This window comes from Oncorhynchus mykiss, chromosome 11 (genome assembly GCF_013265735.2).
Source record: "Oncorhynchus mykiss isolate Arlee chromosome 11, USDA_OmykA_1.1, whole genome shotgun sequence".
Lineage (NCBI taxonomy): Eukaryota > Metazoa > Chordata > Actinopteri > Salmoniformes > Salmonidae > Oncorhynchus > Oncorhynchus mykiss.
In genome coordinates, this window is record NC_048575.1 from 58,838,095 (window position 1) to 58,857,272 (window position 19,178).

Sequence of the window (19,178 nt, forward strand, 5' to 3'; positions counted from 1 at the left end):
TTTATTTGGAACTCTCAAATTGTTTATTTTATTTTTTATTTTACCTTTATTTAACTAGGCAAGTCAGTTAAGAACAAATTCTTATTTTCAATGACGGCCTGCCGCCCCGAAATGGCAGAACATAATCTCTTCAGTCCAAATACTGAGATTCAAGAGCATGTTCCCTAGTCAAGGAGGAGATACACTTGATTTCTTGTGAAGAACATTAGTTTTGAAGCCGTTTTGCGCCAATTAATTATGTGTGTTTTCTGTTTCTGAATTATGTGGGTGTGGGTGTTTACTGTTACGCAATGTTATTTTAGATAACCAAAATGAAGCTAGCATTCCATATTTGACACAGGTTCAATTTTGTATAAATTCAAGCCTTTTTATAACAAATTGTCTAAAGCTCACATAATTTAATAGATTGCTCATTCAATACAGGATGTATTTCATCTAGCTTTAGATTTGTGTGTAGGTGTGTGTGTGTATGTTTGTTTGTGTTTTTACTATCCTTGTGGGGACCAGAAGTCCACTCAAGGATAGTAAAACAAAGACAATTCGGACATTTCGCTACAAGCAAAACAGCTATTTTAGGCATAGGGGTTAGGTTTAGGGTTACGATTACAATTGGGGTTAGGGGTTAAGGTTAAGGGTTAGGGAAAATATGACTTTGAATGGGAATCAATTGTTTGTTTTACTATCCTTGTGGGGACCAAATGTGTGTGTGTGTTTTCTCGGGCGGGTTTGTTTGATTACGTGGTTATGACATCTGATTAGTTTAAAAAGGATTGGACCCTCTTATCTGCATCCTGCTTGATTGATATCTAATGATCTGATCTGTTTTAGTAAATTGACCTGTGACCTCTATGTAGGTGTGCTTGATTGGGGACTGCGTGGGAGGGATCTTGGGGTTTGACGCCTTGTGTATCAGCAACCAGACTATTGGTGAGAGCCAGAACAGCAGCCGCAGGGGAAGTGTAATCAGCGTACAGGTAAGACCCAAACCTTAATGCTTAGCTACTCTACCTGTTCCTAAGCTTTGCCCCTACCCCAAATCCCAGACACTCAACCAGTAGCTCTTATTCACCCTAAATACAAGTTACAGCCCTCCACTATTTCACCACCACATTTCTCCTCAAGAAAGGACACTTATCCAATACCCATCCTCGTTCTGGTGCTGTTTGCTTATCGGTCAAGTTCACTGTACATTCCCCAACCTCTGTCCTTCTCCGCATCCCTCCCTGCAGGACCAGGACCTCCTCTCTCCAGGGATCATCATCAACAGTGGGTATGGCTCTGCCTCTCCCACCCTGGAGAGCAGCCGCCACCTGAGCCGCAGCAACATTGACATCCCCCGCTCAGGAGGACCAGATGACCCCAAGAGACAGCTGCCCCGCAAGACGAGCGACTCCTCCACATATGAGTTGGACACCATCAAACACCACCAGGCCTTCCTGACTAGGTGTGACAGGGGTTACATTACTACAGTTACATGACATCATTGATGAAGCTGATGGTTAATATTGTTACTGTACTGAGAAGGGTAAATGGCTATGCATGTGATATTGTAGAGTCATGGGTTGCTATAATCGTTTACCTACATTGGTCTCTGTTTCTCTTACTGTATGCTGTGTGTGTATACAGTAGATGTGGGTGTGCTTCCCTCCTTGTGACCCTGACTGTTTGTCTGTTGTCGCCTCAGCCTCCACTCCAGTGTTCTGCGGACCGACCCGTCCTCACGCAGGTCCAGCAGCAGCACCTTTCAGGATGCAGGCTCTCTGGGGAAGTTTGAATTTGAGGTGGCAGACTTCTTCCTCTTTGGCTCTCCTCTGGGCCTTGTCCTCGCCCTGAGGAAGACTGTCATTCCTGTGCTGGACGGTAAGCCCACTTAAACAGAGGTTAAATTAATTAAGTGCCTTAAAAATGTGTTATTTAAGCAATAAGGCACGAGGGGGTGGTATATGGCCAATATACCACGGCTAAGGGATGTTCTTAAGCGCAACTCAATGCGGAGTGCCTGGATACAGCCCTTAGCCATGGTATATTGGCCATATACCACAAACCCGCTAGGTGCCATATTGCTATTATAAACTGGTTAGCAATGTAATTAGAGCAGTAAAAATAATGTTTTGTCATACCCGTGGTATACGGTCTGATATACCGGGATTGTCAGCCAATCAGCATTCAGGGCGAGACCACCCCATTTATAATTAACATTTAAAAGTAGTGTGGTCTGAATTGGGTAGTGAAAACCTAGGAGGTACTGTGGGGTCTTATCTCCTTGAAATCCCCTTCTCCTTTACACGCCGCCACTAGTTACCACAAAGTCAGAAGGCCCGCCTACTCGACCAATCAGATGAGGGAGTGTGATGACACGTATTCCGGTTCGTGGGAAACGCCTATTTTTCAAAATGGCATATTTCGAGTTCAAGTTTGTGGACTAAATACATTCGGGAACAAGGATTGGCAACGTCATTAACATTCATAACATTGAACAAGGACAAAAGTTTTGGGCAAAAGGGTAAGTTGTCTTTTCTTTTTTAGATAACTAGTAAGGAGCTTTTTGCTACTCTTGTCTAAAATGAGATAGCTAGCATAAGGGATTCCATTCCAAGCACAGAGTTATTCTATTTGACAGAGCAACGTTGTTAGTTTCCCTACAAGCCTTTCATTCTAATAGTAATATATCATTGTTGACCTTCAACAGATGCACAGCCTTTGGCAGGGAAAAAACTCAGTCTCCCATTCAATGGTGTTCCATTTCAAGTTGTGGGTACAACGATGTATGAATGCCACCAGGGGAAAGACAAACAAACAAAAGCCAAAGAGAAATATGCTGGTGAAATTAACAAGGCGGCAGTAAGTTCAAAGACAGATCTCCAAATCTCCTTTGTGGAGACTCAATGTGAAACAGAAATCTGTCAGTACAAGGGCTAGATGGAAAATGGTACAAAATATCAAAAAGGTGGACTGCAAGGCTATGTTATGTTAAATAAATAAATTACTATATTAAGTGCCTAGATGTCAAATAAGGTAACGGGGTTGAAATTTTAATCTTAAATCAGCCAAAAAATGGCCAATTTCAAACATTTTAATTTCTGTGAACATTTCTATGAAACTGTATGTTTTACTTGTGGATTTGGAACATGTAAAATGTAAAATCATGGCAATTAGTTTGTTTACATGCCCTTTCAAAAACAATGCAGATATTGGAGTAAAAATCTAAACGCAACATGCAACAATTTCAAAGATTTTACTGAGTTAAAGTTCATAAAAGGAAATAAATGCATTAGGCCCTATTCTATGGATTTCACATGACTGGGAATACTGATATGCCTCTGTTGGTCACAGATACCTTAAAAATAAAAGTAGGGTGTGGATCAGAAAACCACTCAGTATCTGGTGTGACCACCATTTGCATCATGCAGCATAACACATAGAGATGATCAGGCTGTTGATTGTGGCCTGTGGAATGTTGTTCCACTCCTCAATGGCTGTGCGAAGTTGCTTGATATTGGTGGGAACTGGAACATGCTGTCGCACACGTTGATCCAGAGCATCCCAAACCTGCTCAATGGGTGACATATCTGGTGAGTATGCAGGCAATGGACTGGGACATTTTCCTTGCGACACGGGTGAAACATGAGGTGATGGCGGATGAATGGCACAACAATGGGCCTCAGGATCTTGACACAGTATGAGCTTTCCTGAGACGGTTTCCAACAGTTTGTGCAGAAATTATTGGGTTGTTCAAAACCACAGTTTCATCAGCTGTCCAGGTGGCTGGTCTCAGATGATCCCGCAGGTGAAGAAGCCAGATGTGGAGGTCCTGGGCTGGTGTGGTTACAAGTGGTCTGCGGTTGTGAGGCGGGTTGGACATTCTACCAAATTCTCTAAAACGACTCTGGTGGACATTCATGCAGTCAGCATGCCAATTGCAGGCTCCCTCAAAATGTATGTGGTATTGTGTTGTGTGACAAAACTGCACATTTAAGAGTGGCCTTTTATTGTCCCCAGCACAAGGTACACCTGTGTAATGATCATGCTGTTTAATGATCTTCTGGATATGCAACACCTGTCAGGTGGATGGATTATCTTGGCAAAGGAGAAATGCTCACTAACAGGGACGTAAATAAATTTGTGCACAAAATTTGAGAGAAATAAGCTTTTTATGCGTATGGAAAATATCTGGGATCTTTCATTTCAGCTTTCAACATGGGACCAACACTTTACATGTTGCGTTTATATTTTTGTTAAGTATATTTCGTTTAAGACAAATAACTATGAGTTAGGGCAAAGACAAGCTTGCAAGCTGAGTTTGAATAAGACATCCGATTACCACTTTGCATTTAGAATGGTTGGTTTTATTACGGATAATAAATGACCACATCATTGATGGATCACTAGATAAAATAAATGCATGTCTCTCGTTATAGGTGTCATCACACTCCCTCATCTGATTGGTCGACCCTTCTGACTTTATGGCTGTGGTAACTAATGACGACCTCTTTCCGCCTGTTAACTCTGTCTCCCCTAGTGGCCCAGCTGCGCCCTGCCTGCCAGCAGGTCTACAACCTGTTCCACCCAGCCGACCCCTTGGCCTCACGCCTGGAGCCCCTCCTGGAGAAGAAGTTCCACCTCCTGCCCCCTTTCAATGTTCCCCGCTACACACGCTTCCCCCTGGGGGACGGCAACTCCGCTCTACTGGGTGAGCACACTGGACTGAGTGCTGGAAACATGTACATACACACACACACACACACACACACACACACACTCTTGTACCTGTATGAGCAAATAACTGTTGTGTATTTATATGCAAAGAAAAATGTACACATTTTGTTACATTCATAGGTTATATAACCCGTGTTTTGATTATCCATTGGGGACTGACTCTGTGTGATGTAACAGGGTGTGTAGAAACTGACAAATGTGATGGATTATGTAGTTAGTTTTCTTTCCCACAAGGAATGTCTCTGAGACATTTTGCCAGTGGTCTGTGGATTGCTATTAGAGGCCGAAAAGTCCTTCAAGTTAAGGAAAATGTAACATTTTTCTATTGTTTGTGCTTCAAGTCTTTGTGAAGCACTGTTCTCATCTATATGTTTTCATGGTCCTGCTGGTTTCTGTTGTGGCTGGCTAGCCCTTACAGTAGAGTAACCTTGCAGGCTACACTGCACCCTTTCTGTTTAAGTAGGGCTCAATGATACACTATTATTCTGCCATTCAAGAAGTAATGCTAGAGACTCAATCTCTCCTTTGCTGATAGTCTTTTCCACTCATGGATATCCTTTAATCAGCAAGAGCAGCAAGGGAAGTGCTAGTTGTGAATGGCTACTACCTGTGATTCTTTTTATCTTGGATATGATATAATAGATTGTTAAGTAATATGATGATAATTTTGATCTAATGAGCTGTCAGCCCATATATTCAGGTTTACTGTGCAGCATTGAGAAAGTTTTAAAGATTCATTTTGGTTCGTTAATCAGTGTGTGCTGAGGTGCATTTAAATATGAGTTAGTCAGCCGAGTCTGAATTAGAATCCAATAACAGCATTCCCCATCTACTGCTCACTTTAGCTCTATTCTAGAACCTGTTGTTGCCTTAGTTACTGCTACTGCAGTATTTCCTGGGCTTGACTCGCCTTTGCTGTCTTTTCTGTGTCTTCATTGTCTCCTTTTCCCCTCCTCTCTCGGCCTTCTTCCCCATCTCTGCAAAACCTGTCCCCTTCCCCTGCCCCCTCCCCTCTGACCCCCCATCTCCCCCTCTAGTGGAGACAGTCCAGAGCAACCCTCAGCTCCTGCTCGATACTGGGCCCCCCCTCTCTTTCCGCTGTCAGGAGCCCATCAGCGAGACCTGCATCCCTGTGCCGGTGCTAAACTGGCAGGAGGGCTCCCTCAAGGCCACACCTGCTGTTCTGGAGTGTGTGTAGCGTCTCCTCTTCACCTCTCGGGGGGAAGTCTCTCACTCTGTGTCGTACACATGTATTTTTGTGTTAGTTGCAGTTCCACCTTCCCTTTCCACACTGACTGTGTCTGTGTGTGTATGTTTTTAGACCCTTACCAAAACTGGTGCATGAGAATGTTACCCTAGTCAAGAGTTGGGGTCACATTACTGACTGTTCCAGGTCAAACATGTCCTGCATGACATGTCCTGCCCTGTTTCTGCAGTTCTCAGTCTATTACCTTTAGTATAGCTCATTATCATGGCTTTTAGAGCCTGTCTGTTTACACTACCTCCACGAAAATTAGGTCATTTTGCTAATCAAAATGTAATAGTCATTATTGTTGTTTGCATTTTAGTGATTTAGAGAGACAGCAGTGGCTGTCACAGTGAATGATTCAGATAGGTACTTGTAGGAACCCTTGACCTGGAAGAGCCTGTCCTTGTTTTGCTGTGTTGTGCTTGCTGTTACCATCAATTATTAATGTCCTTTGTAATGGTATGAAAATATGGTACCACTATCTGCATTCATTGTTGTGATGTGGTTTCTTTGCTGTTGCAGCATCTCCTTAACGAGAAATACAAGCGCTGGGGAGTGTGTAAAGGTGATAGGCAAATGTCTCCTTATAAACCATAACACTGTGACTAGAGAACTATCTTCTCCTAGTGGGTGATTTTGCCAAATCGGAGGCTTGGAAGCTATACTGACTGTGTTGCTCAGATGTCTGCTTGAAACATGGAACCCTGCCCCTTGCATTGTAATTGTGTATCCTTGTGGTCAATATAGTATCTCCTAACCTTTCTGTTACAACATGTTGATTACATATACTAAATGGAACTGTTATCACCTTAGTGATACATGCTAATAATAATCCAGCTAATCATTTGACAGACATTAAACATTTTGAGACATAGTAATGTGACCACCAATGGAGTAAAAGTTTCCACACATGTCACTTTTCACATGCTGTTGTATTCATCCGAACACTATTTGACAACTCACTGATTGTCCCAGAAATCTGACGTTGGCTCCTGCTGGTTTCACGCCCACTAAAACCATGGCCTGGCCCATCACATTTCTTGGATGCAAACCCCTTCCTTCTCATCCTGTTACCTCCCTGTTCATCCACCTCTCCTCTTGTCTATGTCTAATTGGATATCCTTGTTTCGGCTCAATAGCGGATTTTGTTCAGTCTCATGGTGGTGTCTTCATGGACAGTTCGTACCCCTCCTCCCCCGTTACGGGCCCCCACTGCCGGGGCCTGCGGAGGGCCAGTGAGGTCAGCATTGCCAGCCAGGTCTCAGGAATGGCAGACAGTTACACTGCCACCAACATAGCCAACAGTAAGTGTTCTCCTTACCACAAGTATCTCTCTCTCTCACTCACACTGCTCCATCTCAATTCCTCTTTCAGTCAATCTCTTCTCTAGTCTCACTCACTCACTCACTCACTCACACACTCACACATCTCAACTCCTCTTTCAGTCAATCTCTTCTCTAGTCTCACTCACTCACTCACTCACTCACACTGCTCCATCTCAACTCCTCTTTCAGTCAATCTCTTCTCTAGTCTCACTCACTCACTCACTCACTCACACTGCTCCATCTCAACTCCTCTTTCAGTCAATCTCTTCTCTAGTCTCACTCACTCACTCACTCACACACTCACACGGCTCCATCTCAACTCCTCTTTCAGTCAATCTCTTTTCTAGTCTCACTCACTCACTCACAAACTCACTCACTCACAACTCCTCTTTCACTCTTCTCTAGTCTTTCTCTATTTCTCTCTCCTTTCTCTTTTCTTTCACCCCCTCTCTCCTTTCTCTCTTGCTCGTCCTACTCCACTTCACTCCTTCATTCTCATCCCAATCCTCTCTCTCTCTGATTCTCACCCTCCTTACTCACACTCTGCACACATCACTCAGTGCGTCGGATCCCGAGCAGCTCTGTAGTGACCCAGTTGTGGCCTGCATTCACAGAATAACCACTTAGTTACCTGCTAGCTCAGCTCCAACACATTACGAAACCTGTGATGGATTACACTGCTCTAAGCCCCTTCATCAGAGAGGGAGCAAAACATCACCACAGACATATCCATTGTTCAAATTCAATGTGCCAGAAGATTAAAACATGACTACTGAAGAAGCAAAAGCTCACGTTCTGTCACTGCGTGTTCGTCCTACTCTGAGCCATTGTTTGAATGTAAATGCAAAGGAGAGGTTCTGCATTTATTTAATGTGTTTGCAATGCATGTAAAGAGACCCTGTTTCACTGAGTCATTCCTGCATCGTTGTCACACTGTCTACCCAGATGCCCAAGCTTCTTTTGTGTTTGATGTAAAGAAGAATGTCTCCCAAAGTCTGGCTTTCCCTTGTAATCTCTGTCTGAAGTGGATATGTCCTAAATAAGGACCATTAACACAGCTTTCAAACATTTACTAACGTTCTACTCAGTTGGGAAGTTGTAATAGTGCGTTGATGAGGTCATTGAAAGAATTGCTCATTGCTTGTCAAAAGCAAGTGCCATGGAATGTTTCTGCCGCTGTTCAGAAATGCAACAAAACAGAATATATACACACAAAATAAGTATGAAAATGGGTTTTGTCAAAAGATAATTCTAACCTTCCTTTTTCAGTTTATATGAGGACCAGTCGGACACTTAATTGATGACTTTGTTTTGAAGTCCGTTTCAGGTTGTGAATGCAGAAGTACTTTACACATGTTTGCTAACTGGAAGGAACTGCCCTATAAGATACTGTCCTCGACAGTATGAAAACAATTCCTTTTGACATTATTCATCATTCATTTTCACGTGTTTTTTCTTTTTGTTTTGTTTCCCATAGCACAAGCATGCCAAATTAACCAAACCAAAAACTCCCTTTGGGACAAAGCCTTTTGTCCCAAATCGCCCTGACATCACAAACCAAATTCTCCCTGAGAAGCCCCCTCAAGTCCCCTAGAAAAGAAAGGAGTGACCCAGTCCCAGGAACTACCCATACAGATCCAGGAAATGGGCCACAACTAGACCTAGAGACCCAGAAGCCAACGGAGGTGTAAGCCCCTGTGGCTCTGGTCAGTTAGAGAGACACTTGTCAGCTGGCCCGGAGTATGCCATATATGACCTGGTCTCCCTGGACTCTCAGGCAGAAGTGGATCAGGGTATTCTTATATAACACTGGACCCTATCAACTATGTACCAAATCCAGGCTCAGCCTACTACTGACTTCTCTTATGGGAAATCCTAATATATTGGACAATCAATCTCTTTTTTAACATGGTTCTTGTCTACCAGAGATTTCTCTCAGCTTTTCTGGGTTTATTCCTTTCTGCTTCTATGACGATCCTTTTCCCTGGTGGGCTATGTTTTTTGAATACAGCACAGTCCCATTAACTTCACAAACCAGACCGGTAAGAGAGACCCTCTACATACTGAGATGATATTGTGACTTTAAAAGTGTAACATACCCATCATCCAAATGATATAGCAGGAAGGCTACTTGCCCAACTTCCCAGTCTCTGCCTCATAGTTGACATAGGCACATTTGTGATCAGTCCACAAGAATAAATGGTTATTCAGATATTTGTGCCCTAGCCTGTTCTGGAGGCAAACATGAATTCATCAGTGACAGTCCCAGTGTGAATCCACTTAGTGAAGTTTTATTTGGCAAACTCATTTAACCATCGTCCCTTTTCTTCATATTTACTACAAATAACTGCAGGGTTGTTGCTATTTACGTTGACTCGTGTCTTGAATCAACTTTAACAATGTAATTATTGCATAATAATGGTTCTCTTCCTTATCTATATGTATTTAAACAGTAACAATCTTCAACTCCTGTCTTACTTCCCTTTTAGCTGAGGAACTGCTGTGGACGATCTGGGCTTTGATAGTGGTTTATGATTGAATACAGCCTTCAATACAGCCAAACGGTTTATGATTGAACTTTTCCAGGGGTGTGTATTGGGATGTTTTGCCCCTCTGCCTTACTCACAATGCAACCATTCCACCCCACCCCTACCCATGTACCCCCTCTCACCATGCAGTCGCAGCTCGTTGGTGGGGCACCAAGCGTGTGGACTTTGCCTTGTACTGCCCTGATGCCCTGACAGCCTTCCCCACAGTGGCACTACCGCACCTCTTCCATGCATCCTACTGGGAGTCCACTGATGTAGTGTCCTTCCTGCTGCGACAGGTGAGCTCACCCCACAGTCTTCCATAGCCTGTGCTTCTGGCCCCCTTTAAAATATACACTAGTGTGGCTATGGTGAGTATGTGTGGTGTCATCTATATGTTTATTTTAGGTTATGAGACATGAAAACTCCAGCATACTGGAGCTGGATGGTAAGGAGGTGTCAGAGTTCACTCCATCTAAACCCCGGGAGAAGTGGCTCAGGAAGAGAACCCACGTCAAGATCAGGGTACAGTCTGCTGCAGCTAGAACAGTGTTGACCACTTGAAGAAATTCACTCTTGCTAACACTGTAATTGTGTCTTAATCTATTTATGTGTGTATTTCTTTCACAGAATGTGACAGCCAATCATCGTGTAAACGATGCAGTGTTCACAGAAGGTGGGCTGCAGATCGTGACTGGCCGCTTCATGTACGGACCTCTGGACATGGTCACACTGACTGGGGAGAAGGTAGGCTCTCTCTCTCGCTCTCTCTCAGCGATCAGTTTGAGCATTTTCCATTACAACTATGCAAACAGTTGGTTTGTAACACACAAGGTCCCATATACAAATGTACTTATCCCTCCATCCACCTTATCCCTATGTACTTATCCCTCCATCTACCTTATCCCTATGTACTTATCCCTCCATCCATGAGTCTTATCTGTATTTGTTTTCAATTCAAAATACGCTACATGTGTGTGTGCATCTTCAATGTGTTTGTGTTCAAAGTGGTTGTATATGTATCTCTATGTTGGTCCTTTGTAGCTCAGTTGGTAGAGCATGGCGCTTGTAACGCCAGGGTAGTGGGTTTGATTCCCGGGACCAGCCATATGTAAAACGTATGCACACTTTGGATAAAAGTATCTGCTAAATGGCGTATATATTATGTTTACAGGTGGACATCCACATCATGACCCAGCCCCCGTCTGGAGACTGGGTGTACTTTGACACAGAGCTGACCAACAGCGGTGGCCGTGTGTCCTTCATCATCCCAGAGAGCAAACGGCTGGGGGTTGGCGTCTATCCGGTCAAACTAGTGGTCAGGTGAGACTGGCATCTATGGCATGCTCTCTATGGTCTCTCTCAGCCAATCTAGTCCTGAGGCTTCAGAAATGGTGCCCTCTGTTTTTGGAGGGTTTTAGGTGACTCTGTCAAAAAACACTTACATCTCTTGTTTTATTCTGTTCCTCTGCCTCTTTATTTCTTTCCAATTGTCTCTGTCTCTTCTCCTCTATCTTCAAATTGTTTTGTGTCCTATCACCGACAGGGGGGATCACACATTTGCAGACAGCTACCTGACAGTGCTTCCCCATGGGACAGAGTTTGTTGTGTTCAGTATAGACGGCTCATTCGCTGCCAGCGTGTCCATCATGGGGAGCGATCCCAAAGTTCGAGCCGGAGCAGTCGATGTGGTCAGGTAACATGCACCTGGCATCACCTGCGATTGGACAGTCATAAGCATCTGCCAAAATGATTTCTGTCTCTATAACCCGTTGTGTTGCACTCTCTACACTCTTTCTTATACCTTTTGATTTCTTTCCAGGCACTGGCAGGACCTGGGCTATTTGATCGTCTATGTGACGGGGCGTCCAGACATGCAGAAGCAGAGAGTGGTGGCCTGGCTGTCTCAGCATAACTTCCCCCATGGCATCGTCTCCTTCTGTGATGGCCTGGTCCACGACCCACTCAGACACAAAGCCAACTTCCTCAAGTCACTCATGGAGGTCAGGATGGCAGTGGGGGTTGGGTGGTGGGTTTGTTGAGGGTACTGGAGTGGGTAACAGAGGCTGGGGGTAGGTTCAGGAGTAGATGAGGGCTAAGTGGAATGGTGCAGAAGACAATGAAGGGAGAGGAGATGATTGAAGAGATGGGGCAGACAAAAAGATTAGGAGAGATTGTCAAGAAAGTACTTTTTTTTGGGGTCCTAATTTATCGATGACACTTGATTCGCTGGTTCCACAGGCTCACATGAAGATCTTTGCTTGTTACGGTTCTACCAAAGACATCGCAGTCTACACCTCCATCGGCCTCTCTCCCTCCCAGATCTACATCATTGGCCGATCCTCCAAGAAGATGCAAGCTCAGTGCCAGGTACGATACACATGCACTGACTTTTTAGTTTAGTCCTGGTCCTCTAGTTTACCATATGCAGCACTTCATTACAGTATATGACTGTCTCTTTCCCTGCCTGTCCCAACAGTTCATTACAGAGGGCTATGCGACCCACCTCTCTCAGCTGGAGTACAACCAGCGCTCTCGGCCAGCAAAGACTAGCAGTGCCCGCATGATCCTACGGAAGGGCAGCTTTGGTCTGGGTGCAAAAAGCGACTTCCTACGGAAGCGGAACCGCCTGCTGCGCACCATCTCCGCCCAGCCGGCCTCCAGCTTGCCCAGCGGCAGTGGCCACAGTAGACCAGAGCGCACACAGAGCCAGTCAGACAGCCACAGCCAGCATGGCCCTGGACCAGCCCAGCGCAGCATGAGCATTACAGCAGGCTGCTGGGGCCGCAGTGGCAGCACCAAGCTGGAGCCTTGGGTGTTCAACCCAAAGTAGGAGGATGAAATTGAGCAAGGACAAAGGTGATGAGGAAAGGGAAAAACTGCAGAAAGTGAAATTTAAGAAATTAAGATTGAGATGACCAGAGAATAATTTAAAGACAGGGGAGAGTGAGATGCTGGTCGTAGGCTTTCAAAGCTCTAAATACAGAGACAGGAAGAAGAATGAGAGAATACATGTGGTAAACAGGTCAATGGAAGTTGGGGAAAGCGCAAGCTGATCGAACAAAGTGGAAATTCGGCAAATCCATCAGGATTGATGTATTCTAACAGGCCCACAATGTGGTTACTAAAATCCGATTTGGATATATTTGGCTGTTTTCGCTGCATAATATATAAATATCTGATAAATGCTAACTCTGGTTCAAATATATGGTAGTAAAGCTAGCCATATGGAAATCGTTGGTGGTAATTGAAGCCGTTTTTTAAGTGTAATGCTTGGTGACGATGACATAAAAATGTATTGGGGTTGACATCCATAGAAGCATTATACTCCAAATTATAAACTGGGTGGTTTGAGCCCTGAATGCTGATTGGCTAACAAACTTGGTATATTTAACCTTTATTTAACTAGGCAAGTCAGTTAAGAACAAATTCTTATTTACAATGAAGGCCTACGAACAGTGGGTTAATTGCCTTGTTCAGGGGCAGAACGACTGAATTTTACCTTGTCAGCTCAGGGATTCGATCTAGCAACCTTTTGGTTACTGGCCCAACGCTCTAACCACTAGGCCACCCGCGGCCCCGGTATATCAGACCGTATACCACGGGTAAGACAAAATATTTATTTTAACTGCTCTAATTACGTTGGTAACAAGTTTATAATAGCAATAAGGCACCTCAGAAGTTTGTGGTATATGGCCAATATACCATGGCTAAGGGCTGTGTCCAGGCACTCCGCGTTGCGTCGCGCAAAGGACATCCCTTAGCCATATACAGTTGAAGTCGGAAGTTTACATACACCTTAGCCAAATACATTTAATCCTAGTAAAAATTCCCTGTGTTAGGTCAGTCAGGATCACCACTTTATTTTAAGAATGGGAAATGTCAGAATAATAGTAGAGAGAATGATTTATTTCAGCTTTTATTTCTTTCATCACATTCCCAGTGGGTCAGAAGTTTGCATACACTCAATTAGTATTTGGTAGCATTTCCTTTAAATTGTTTAACTCGGGTCAAACGTTTTGGGTAGCCTTCCACAAGCTTCCCACAATAAGATGGGTGAATTTTGGCCCATTCCTCCTGACTGAGCTGGTGTAACTGAGTCAGGTTTGTAGGCCTCCTTGCTCGCACATGCTTTTTCAGTTCTGCCTACAAATTGTCTATATGATTGAGGTTAGGGCTTTGTGATGGCCACTCCAATACCGTGACTTTGTTGTCCTAAAGCCATTTTGCCACAACTTTGGAAGTATGCCTGGGGTCATTGTCCATATGGAAAACCCATTTGCGACCGAGCTTTAACTTCCTGTCTGATGTCTTGAAATATTGCTTCAATATATCCACATCATTTTCTGTCCTCATGATGCCATCTATTTTGTGAAGTGCACCAGTCCCTCCTGCAGCAAAGCACCCCCACAACATGATGCTGCTACCCCTGTGTTTCACGGTTGGGATGGTGTTCTTCGGCTTGCAGGCCTCCCCCCTTTTCCTCCAAACATACAGTGAGGGAAAAAAGTATTTGATCCCCTGATGATTTTGTATGTTTGCCCACTGACAAAGAAATTATCAGTCTATAATTTTAATGGTAGGTTTATAGACCGATCATTTCTTTGTCAGTGGGCAAACGTACAAAATCAGCAGGGGATCAAATACTTTTTTTCCTCACTGTAACAATGGTCATTATGGCCAAACAGCTCTATTTTTGTTTCATCAAACCAGAGGACACTTTTCCAAAAAGTACGATCTTTGTCCCCGTGTGCAGTTGCAAACCGTAGTCGTTTTTAAAAAATGGCAGTTTGGAGCAGTGGCTTCTTCCTTGCTGAGTGGCCTTTCAGATATAGGACTCGTTTTACTGTGGATATAGATACCTGTTTCCTCCAGCATCTTCACAAGGTCCTTTGCTGTTGTTCTGGGATTGATTTGCACTTTTCATACCAAAGTACGTTCATCTCTAGGAGACAGAACACGTCTCCTTCCTGAGCGGTACGACGGCTTCGTGGTCCCATGGTGTTTATACTTGCGTACTATTGTTTGTACAGATGAACGTGGTACCTTCAGGAGTTTGGAAATTGCTCCCAAGTATGAACCAGACTTGTGGAGGTCTACACTTTGTTTCTGAGGTCTTGGCTGATTTCTTTTGATTTTCCCATGATGTCAAGCAAAGAGGCACGGAGTTTGAAGGTAGGCCTTGAAATACATCCACAGGTACAGCTCCAATTGACTCAAATGATGTCAATTAGCCTATCAGAAGCTTCTAAAGCCATGACATCATTTTCTGGAATTTTCCAAGCTGTTAAAGGCACAGTCAACTTAGTTTATGTAAACTTCTGACCCACTGGAATTGTGATACAGTGAATTATAAGTGAAATAATCTGTCTGTAAACAATTGTTGTAAAAATGACTTGTGTCAAGCACGAAGTAGATGTCTTAACCGACTTGCCAAAACTCTAGTTTGTTAACAAGACATTTGTGGAGTGGTTGACAAACAAGTGTTTTTTATAACTACAACCTAAGTGTATGTAAACTTCCAACTTCAACTTTACCACACCCCCTCGGGCCTTATTGCTTAATTTTACCCCAACATTGTGTTAAATACATGTATAAACAATAGCATAAATGTAGGTTAATTTTGATGGGCAACAATGAGGAGATTGGGAAGGGGGGGGGGGTTGTGTGTGTGTGGTGTTTCCAATGTTTTGGTCAAATTCCATTGATCTCTTTGCCACATCTATACAGCATTGAAAACCTTTGGTGCTGCGAACCAGTCTTTATTAAAGCAACACCATCAATATACCTGAATCAACAAAAACAACCACAGGCGGAGGCAATGTCTCTTTTCTCTTCGGACAGTGATACAATGGAGAAAAGACGTTTAAGAAGCATCTTATTTAAGCAAGGAACATGCATGCACAATACACAAACAAACCTCTGGCCAACAATAGCAAGAGACTCCTAAAGAAAGCGACTTGGACTGTTTCCGAGTTGCATATTGTTCTAGTTTTTATTTATCATATTCATCCTATATGTCTTTAATACCATATCGATATACACAGTGTGTCTCCTGGACTCCAGCGTCCTCATGCTGCGAGTTTGGTTTAACTCCTGATAGATCCATGTTCCCCATCTCCCACCCTGGGTTATGCAGGTGGGTTGTATCCTCCCTGAACCATGACACAGTCTACAGTCTCCAGAACCACACACATACAGCCAAAAGTCTGTGTACCAGTTGCGCTTTGATTACAGTTGAGACCCCAATCATTGTCTGTTTTATCATACAGAACATGTTACATTATAGTCCACTGTAATCATTGCCTATACAACAAAGTATATTTATGTATATCACTTGCAGGGCAAACTTGTATCATTGTAAGATGATGTGCAAAAGTAGGCAGTATGCTCAATTTACTACTGCACGTGAAGGGAGAAGCTGAATGGAAGATGTCTGTTGAGACAGACTGAAACTGCTCTGTGGACCTTGTTTGGGTTGATTGATGGTATAGTTGAAGATAACCGAGGCTTGTATATAATATTGTATGTAGAGCTGAGGTCAGGCCTACCAAGGGGCAATTCTCTGGTATCCTCTTCACACTGAGGAGATACACATTCAGGATACACCTTTTTATTATTATTTAACAGGATACATAGATATAAATGTATATATTCATTTTTTGTGAACAGAAAAACAATTGTTTTAGTTCTTCTAACTACAGTGTTTCATTTTTTATGTTCGTATCTCATGCAATCATCCGCAGCAGCCAATACACAGCAGGGGTATTTGTCTTGCATAGTATTGCATTTCTACCACATCGACTGATCATGCAAATGGCAAGACTTGTGTTAATGTATCTGCTATCTTAATGTGTCATATGTTTATTATGATATCCACTACATGACTAAATGTATGTTGACACCTGCTCGTCAAACATCTCATTCCAAAATCGTGGGCATTGATATGGAGTTGTTCCCCCCTTTGCTGCTATAATAGCCTCCATTCTTCTGGGAAGGCTTCCCACTTAAATGTTGGAACATTGCGTTCATTCAGCCACAAGAGCATTAGTGAGGTTGGGCACTGATGTTGGGCAATTAGGCCTGGCTCGCAGTCGGCGTTCCAATTCATCCCAAAGGTGTTCAATGGGGTTGAGTTCAGGGCTCTGTGCAGGCCAGTCAACTTCTTCCACACCGATCTCGACAAACCATTTCTATATGGACCTTGCTTTGTGCACAGGGGCGTTGTCATGCTGAAACAGGAAAGGGCCATCCCTAAACTGTTGCCACGAAGTTGGAAGCACTGAATCGTCTAGAATGTTATTGTATGCTGTAGAGTTAAGATATCCCTTCACTGGAACTAAGGGACCGATCCCAAACCATGAAAAACAGCCCCAGACCATTATTACTCCTCCACCAAACTTTACAGTTGGCACTATGCATTTGGGCAGGTAACGTTGTCCTGGCGTCCGCCAAACCAAGATTCATCTGTCTGACTACCAGATAGTGAAGCGTGATTCATCACTCCAGAGTACGTGTTGCCAAAGCTTTACACCACACCAGCCGACTCTTGGCATTGCGCATGGTGATTTTAGGCAAAACCTATTTCATAAAGCTCCCGACGAACAGTTTGATTCGATTTTTACGTTCTACACGCTCTAGCACTCGGCGGCCCCGTTCTTGTGAGCTTGAGTGGCCTACCACTTTGCGGCTGAGCCGTTGTTGCTCCTTGAGGTTTCCCCTTCACAATAACAGCACTTACAGTTGACCGGAGCAGCTCTAGCAGGGCAGAGATTTGACGAACTGACTTGTGTGAAGGTTTGTCTATGGAGATTGCATGGCTGTTTACTCAATTTTCTACACCTGTCAGCAACGGGTATGGCTGAAATAGCCGAAGACACTAATTTGAAGAGGTGTCTACATACTTTTGTATATATAGTGTATTTTGAAAGTCAATCACTTCCTGAGCTGTAAATGAGGCATTCAATGTTATTGAGCACATAGACAATACTATTTAGGTTCAGTTCGGAGTTATTTGTTGATGCCTCCGATGAAAAGACTGTAGATATTTGTAATAATATGCTTTGGAAAGAAGGAACATACAGTAGAGTTAGTGATTAATCTTAGGTTTATTCATGCAAATTATGTTTACTTCTTCCCTGTTTCAAAACTGTGTAGCACTATGACTGTAATGGACCACGGAGTACTGAAATGTTAGTGAGAAGGTGAAATGTTACCCACAATCATGCCACATCAGCAGATCCACCATATAGAAAGAATGCCACAATGCATTGACAATCAGTTAGGAAGGCACATGCAGCAGCAGAGACAGATCCTCGTGCTAACACACTCACAAAATGTCTAGGTGCCGTGTGATGAGACATACGGGTAGAAACATTTTCAAAGCACATGATGATCATAGCAAATTGTTTAGACAAATGGGATCTTGGTTGAACGGTCATTACATTTCTGGTGTGATCCAGGGACAGCAAGGAAGACAGTGTGAGGGGTGTATGTGGAGGGAGGACCATCACGGTGAAGTGGGGTCCTCGCTATGCATACAGATTGCTCTGGTAGGGAATGAATGAGGCATCAGGCTGTCTATAGCCCTGTTTATACCTGGTACTAACATGTGCCCCAAGTCCTGATCTGGTCCACATTCTGATTGTGCCCACATTTTCAGATGGGTGTAGACTATTAAAAGACACATTGTGATCAGATCTTCCTGACCCCCTCTGGAGGTAGTTAGGCACGCACTGTGTCTGGATATCAACCAAGTGAAAGCAGATATGGATGGTCAAACCATTTAAATCATTATGCCAGCCTCTAAAATCATTGACAGGTAGCACAAGTGACTTATGGCATCAGTAAATAAATGTAAATAAACATTTAATTTGTATTATTTTGAAAGAATATCTCTCAAATACTTCGCATACAGGGAGGCATCAGCTAATCTGGTCACAGTACGGACACGAGCTGGGCGATATGGACAAAAATCTATATTACGATAAATTGACAAAATTATCACGTTAACGATAAGTTGAATGAAATGTATAAGCACCAGTAATTATTTTACCCTGTCAACTACCCCTACAACTTTGAATGTTATCAATTGTTCCATTAGCAATATTAGCAGACAGGCCTATTTCATTACAACTTCACATTCCTCTAGTAAAAGGCTACTTAGCGTTATCAGTCCTCGATAAACTGAATATTATCGAAACCGACCATTTATCGTCCCAGCTCTAGTAGACACGACTAACATTAAGAGTGATTGGATCACCCAACTCACATGTTAGAGCAAGGTTTACATGAGGCTATTGTGAACCCAATGTTCTAGAATCCTTGCTTTACCACCAATTCATCTCATACATATAATAT

The 19,178-nt window shown here is 43.4% G+C and overlaps 1 protein-coding gene across 2 annotated transcripts in view; it reads left to right on the forward strand.

The window, feature by feature from the left end:
* The window catches only part of LOC110536071 (membrane-associated phosphatidylinositol transfer protein 2), an 88,719-nt gene extending 75,494 nt beyond the window's left edge, over window positions 1–13,225 (forward strand). Inside the window, exons 12-25 of one of the 2 annotated variants that reach the window (XM_036935919.1) lie at window positions 855–974; window positions 1,230–1,444; window positions 1,685–1,860; window positions 4,520–4,690; window positions 5,754–5,906; window positions 7,105–7,269; window positions 9,969–10,117; window positions 10,227–10,343; window positions 10,449–10,565; window positions 10,993–11,141; window positions 11,365–11,514; window positions 11,641–11,821; window positions 12,060–12,188; window positions 12,298–13,225. In XM_036935919.1, the coding sequence (XP_036791814.1) occupies window positions 855–974; window positions 1,230–1,444; window positions 1,685–1,860; window positions 4,520–4,690; window positions 5,754–5,906; window positions 7,105–7,269; window positions 9,969–10,117; window positions 10,227–10,343; window positions 10,449–10,565; window positions 10,993–11,141; window positions 11,365–11,514; window positions 11,641–11,821; window positions 12,060–12,188; window positions 12,298–12,651 (2,346 nt within the window). In that variant the 3' untranslated portion in view covers window positions 12,652–13,225. The remainder of the gene's footprint in view (window positions 1–854; window positions 975–1,229; window positions 1,445–1,684; window positions 1,861–4,519; window positions 4,691–5,753; window positions 5,907–7,104; window positions 7,270–9,968; window positions 10,118–10,226; window positions 10,344–10,448; window positions 10,566–10,992; window positions 11,142–11,364; window positions 11,515–11,640; window positions 11,822–12,059; window positions 12,189–12,297) is intronic. The other variant, XM_036935920.1, reaches the window with a different exon arrangement.
* The last annotated feature ends 5,953 nt before the right edge of the window (window positions 13,226–19,178 follow it).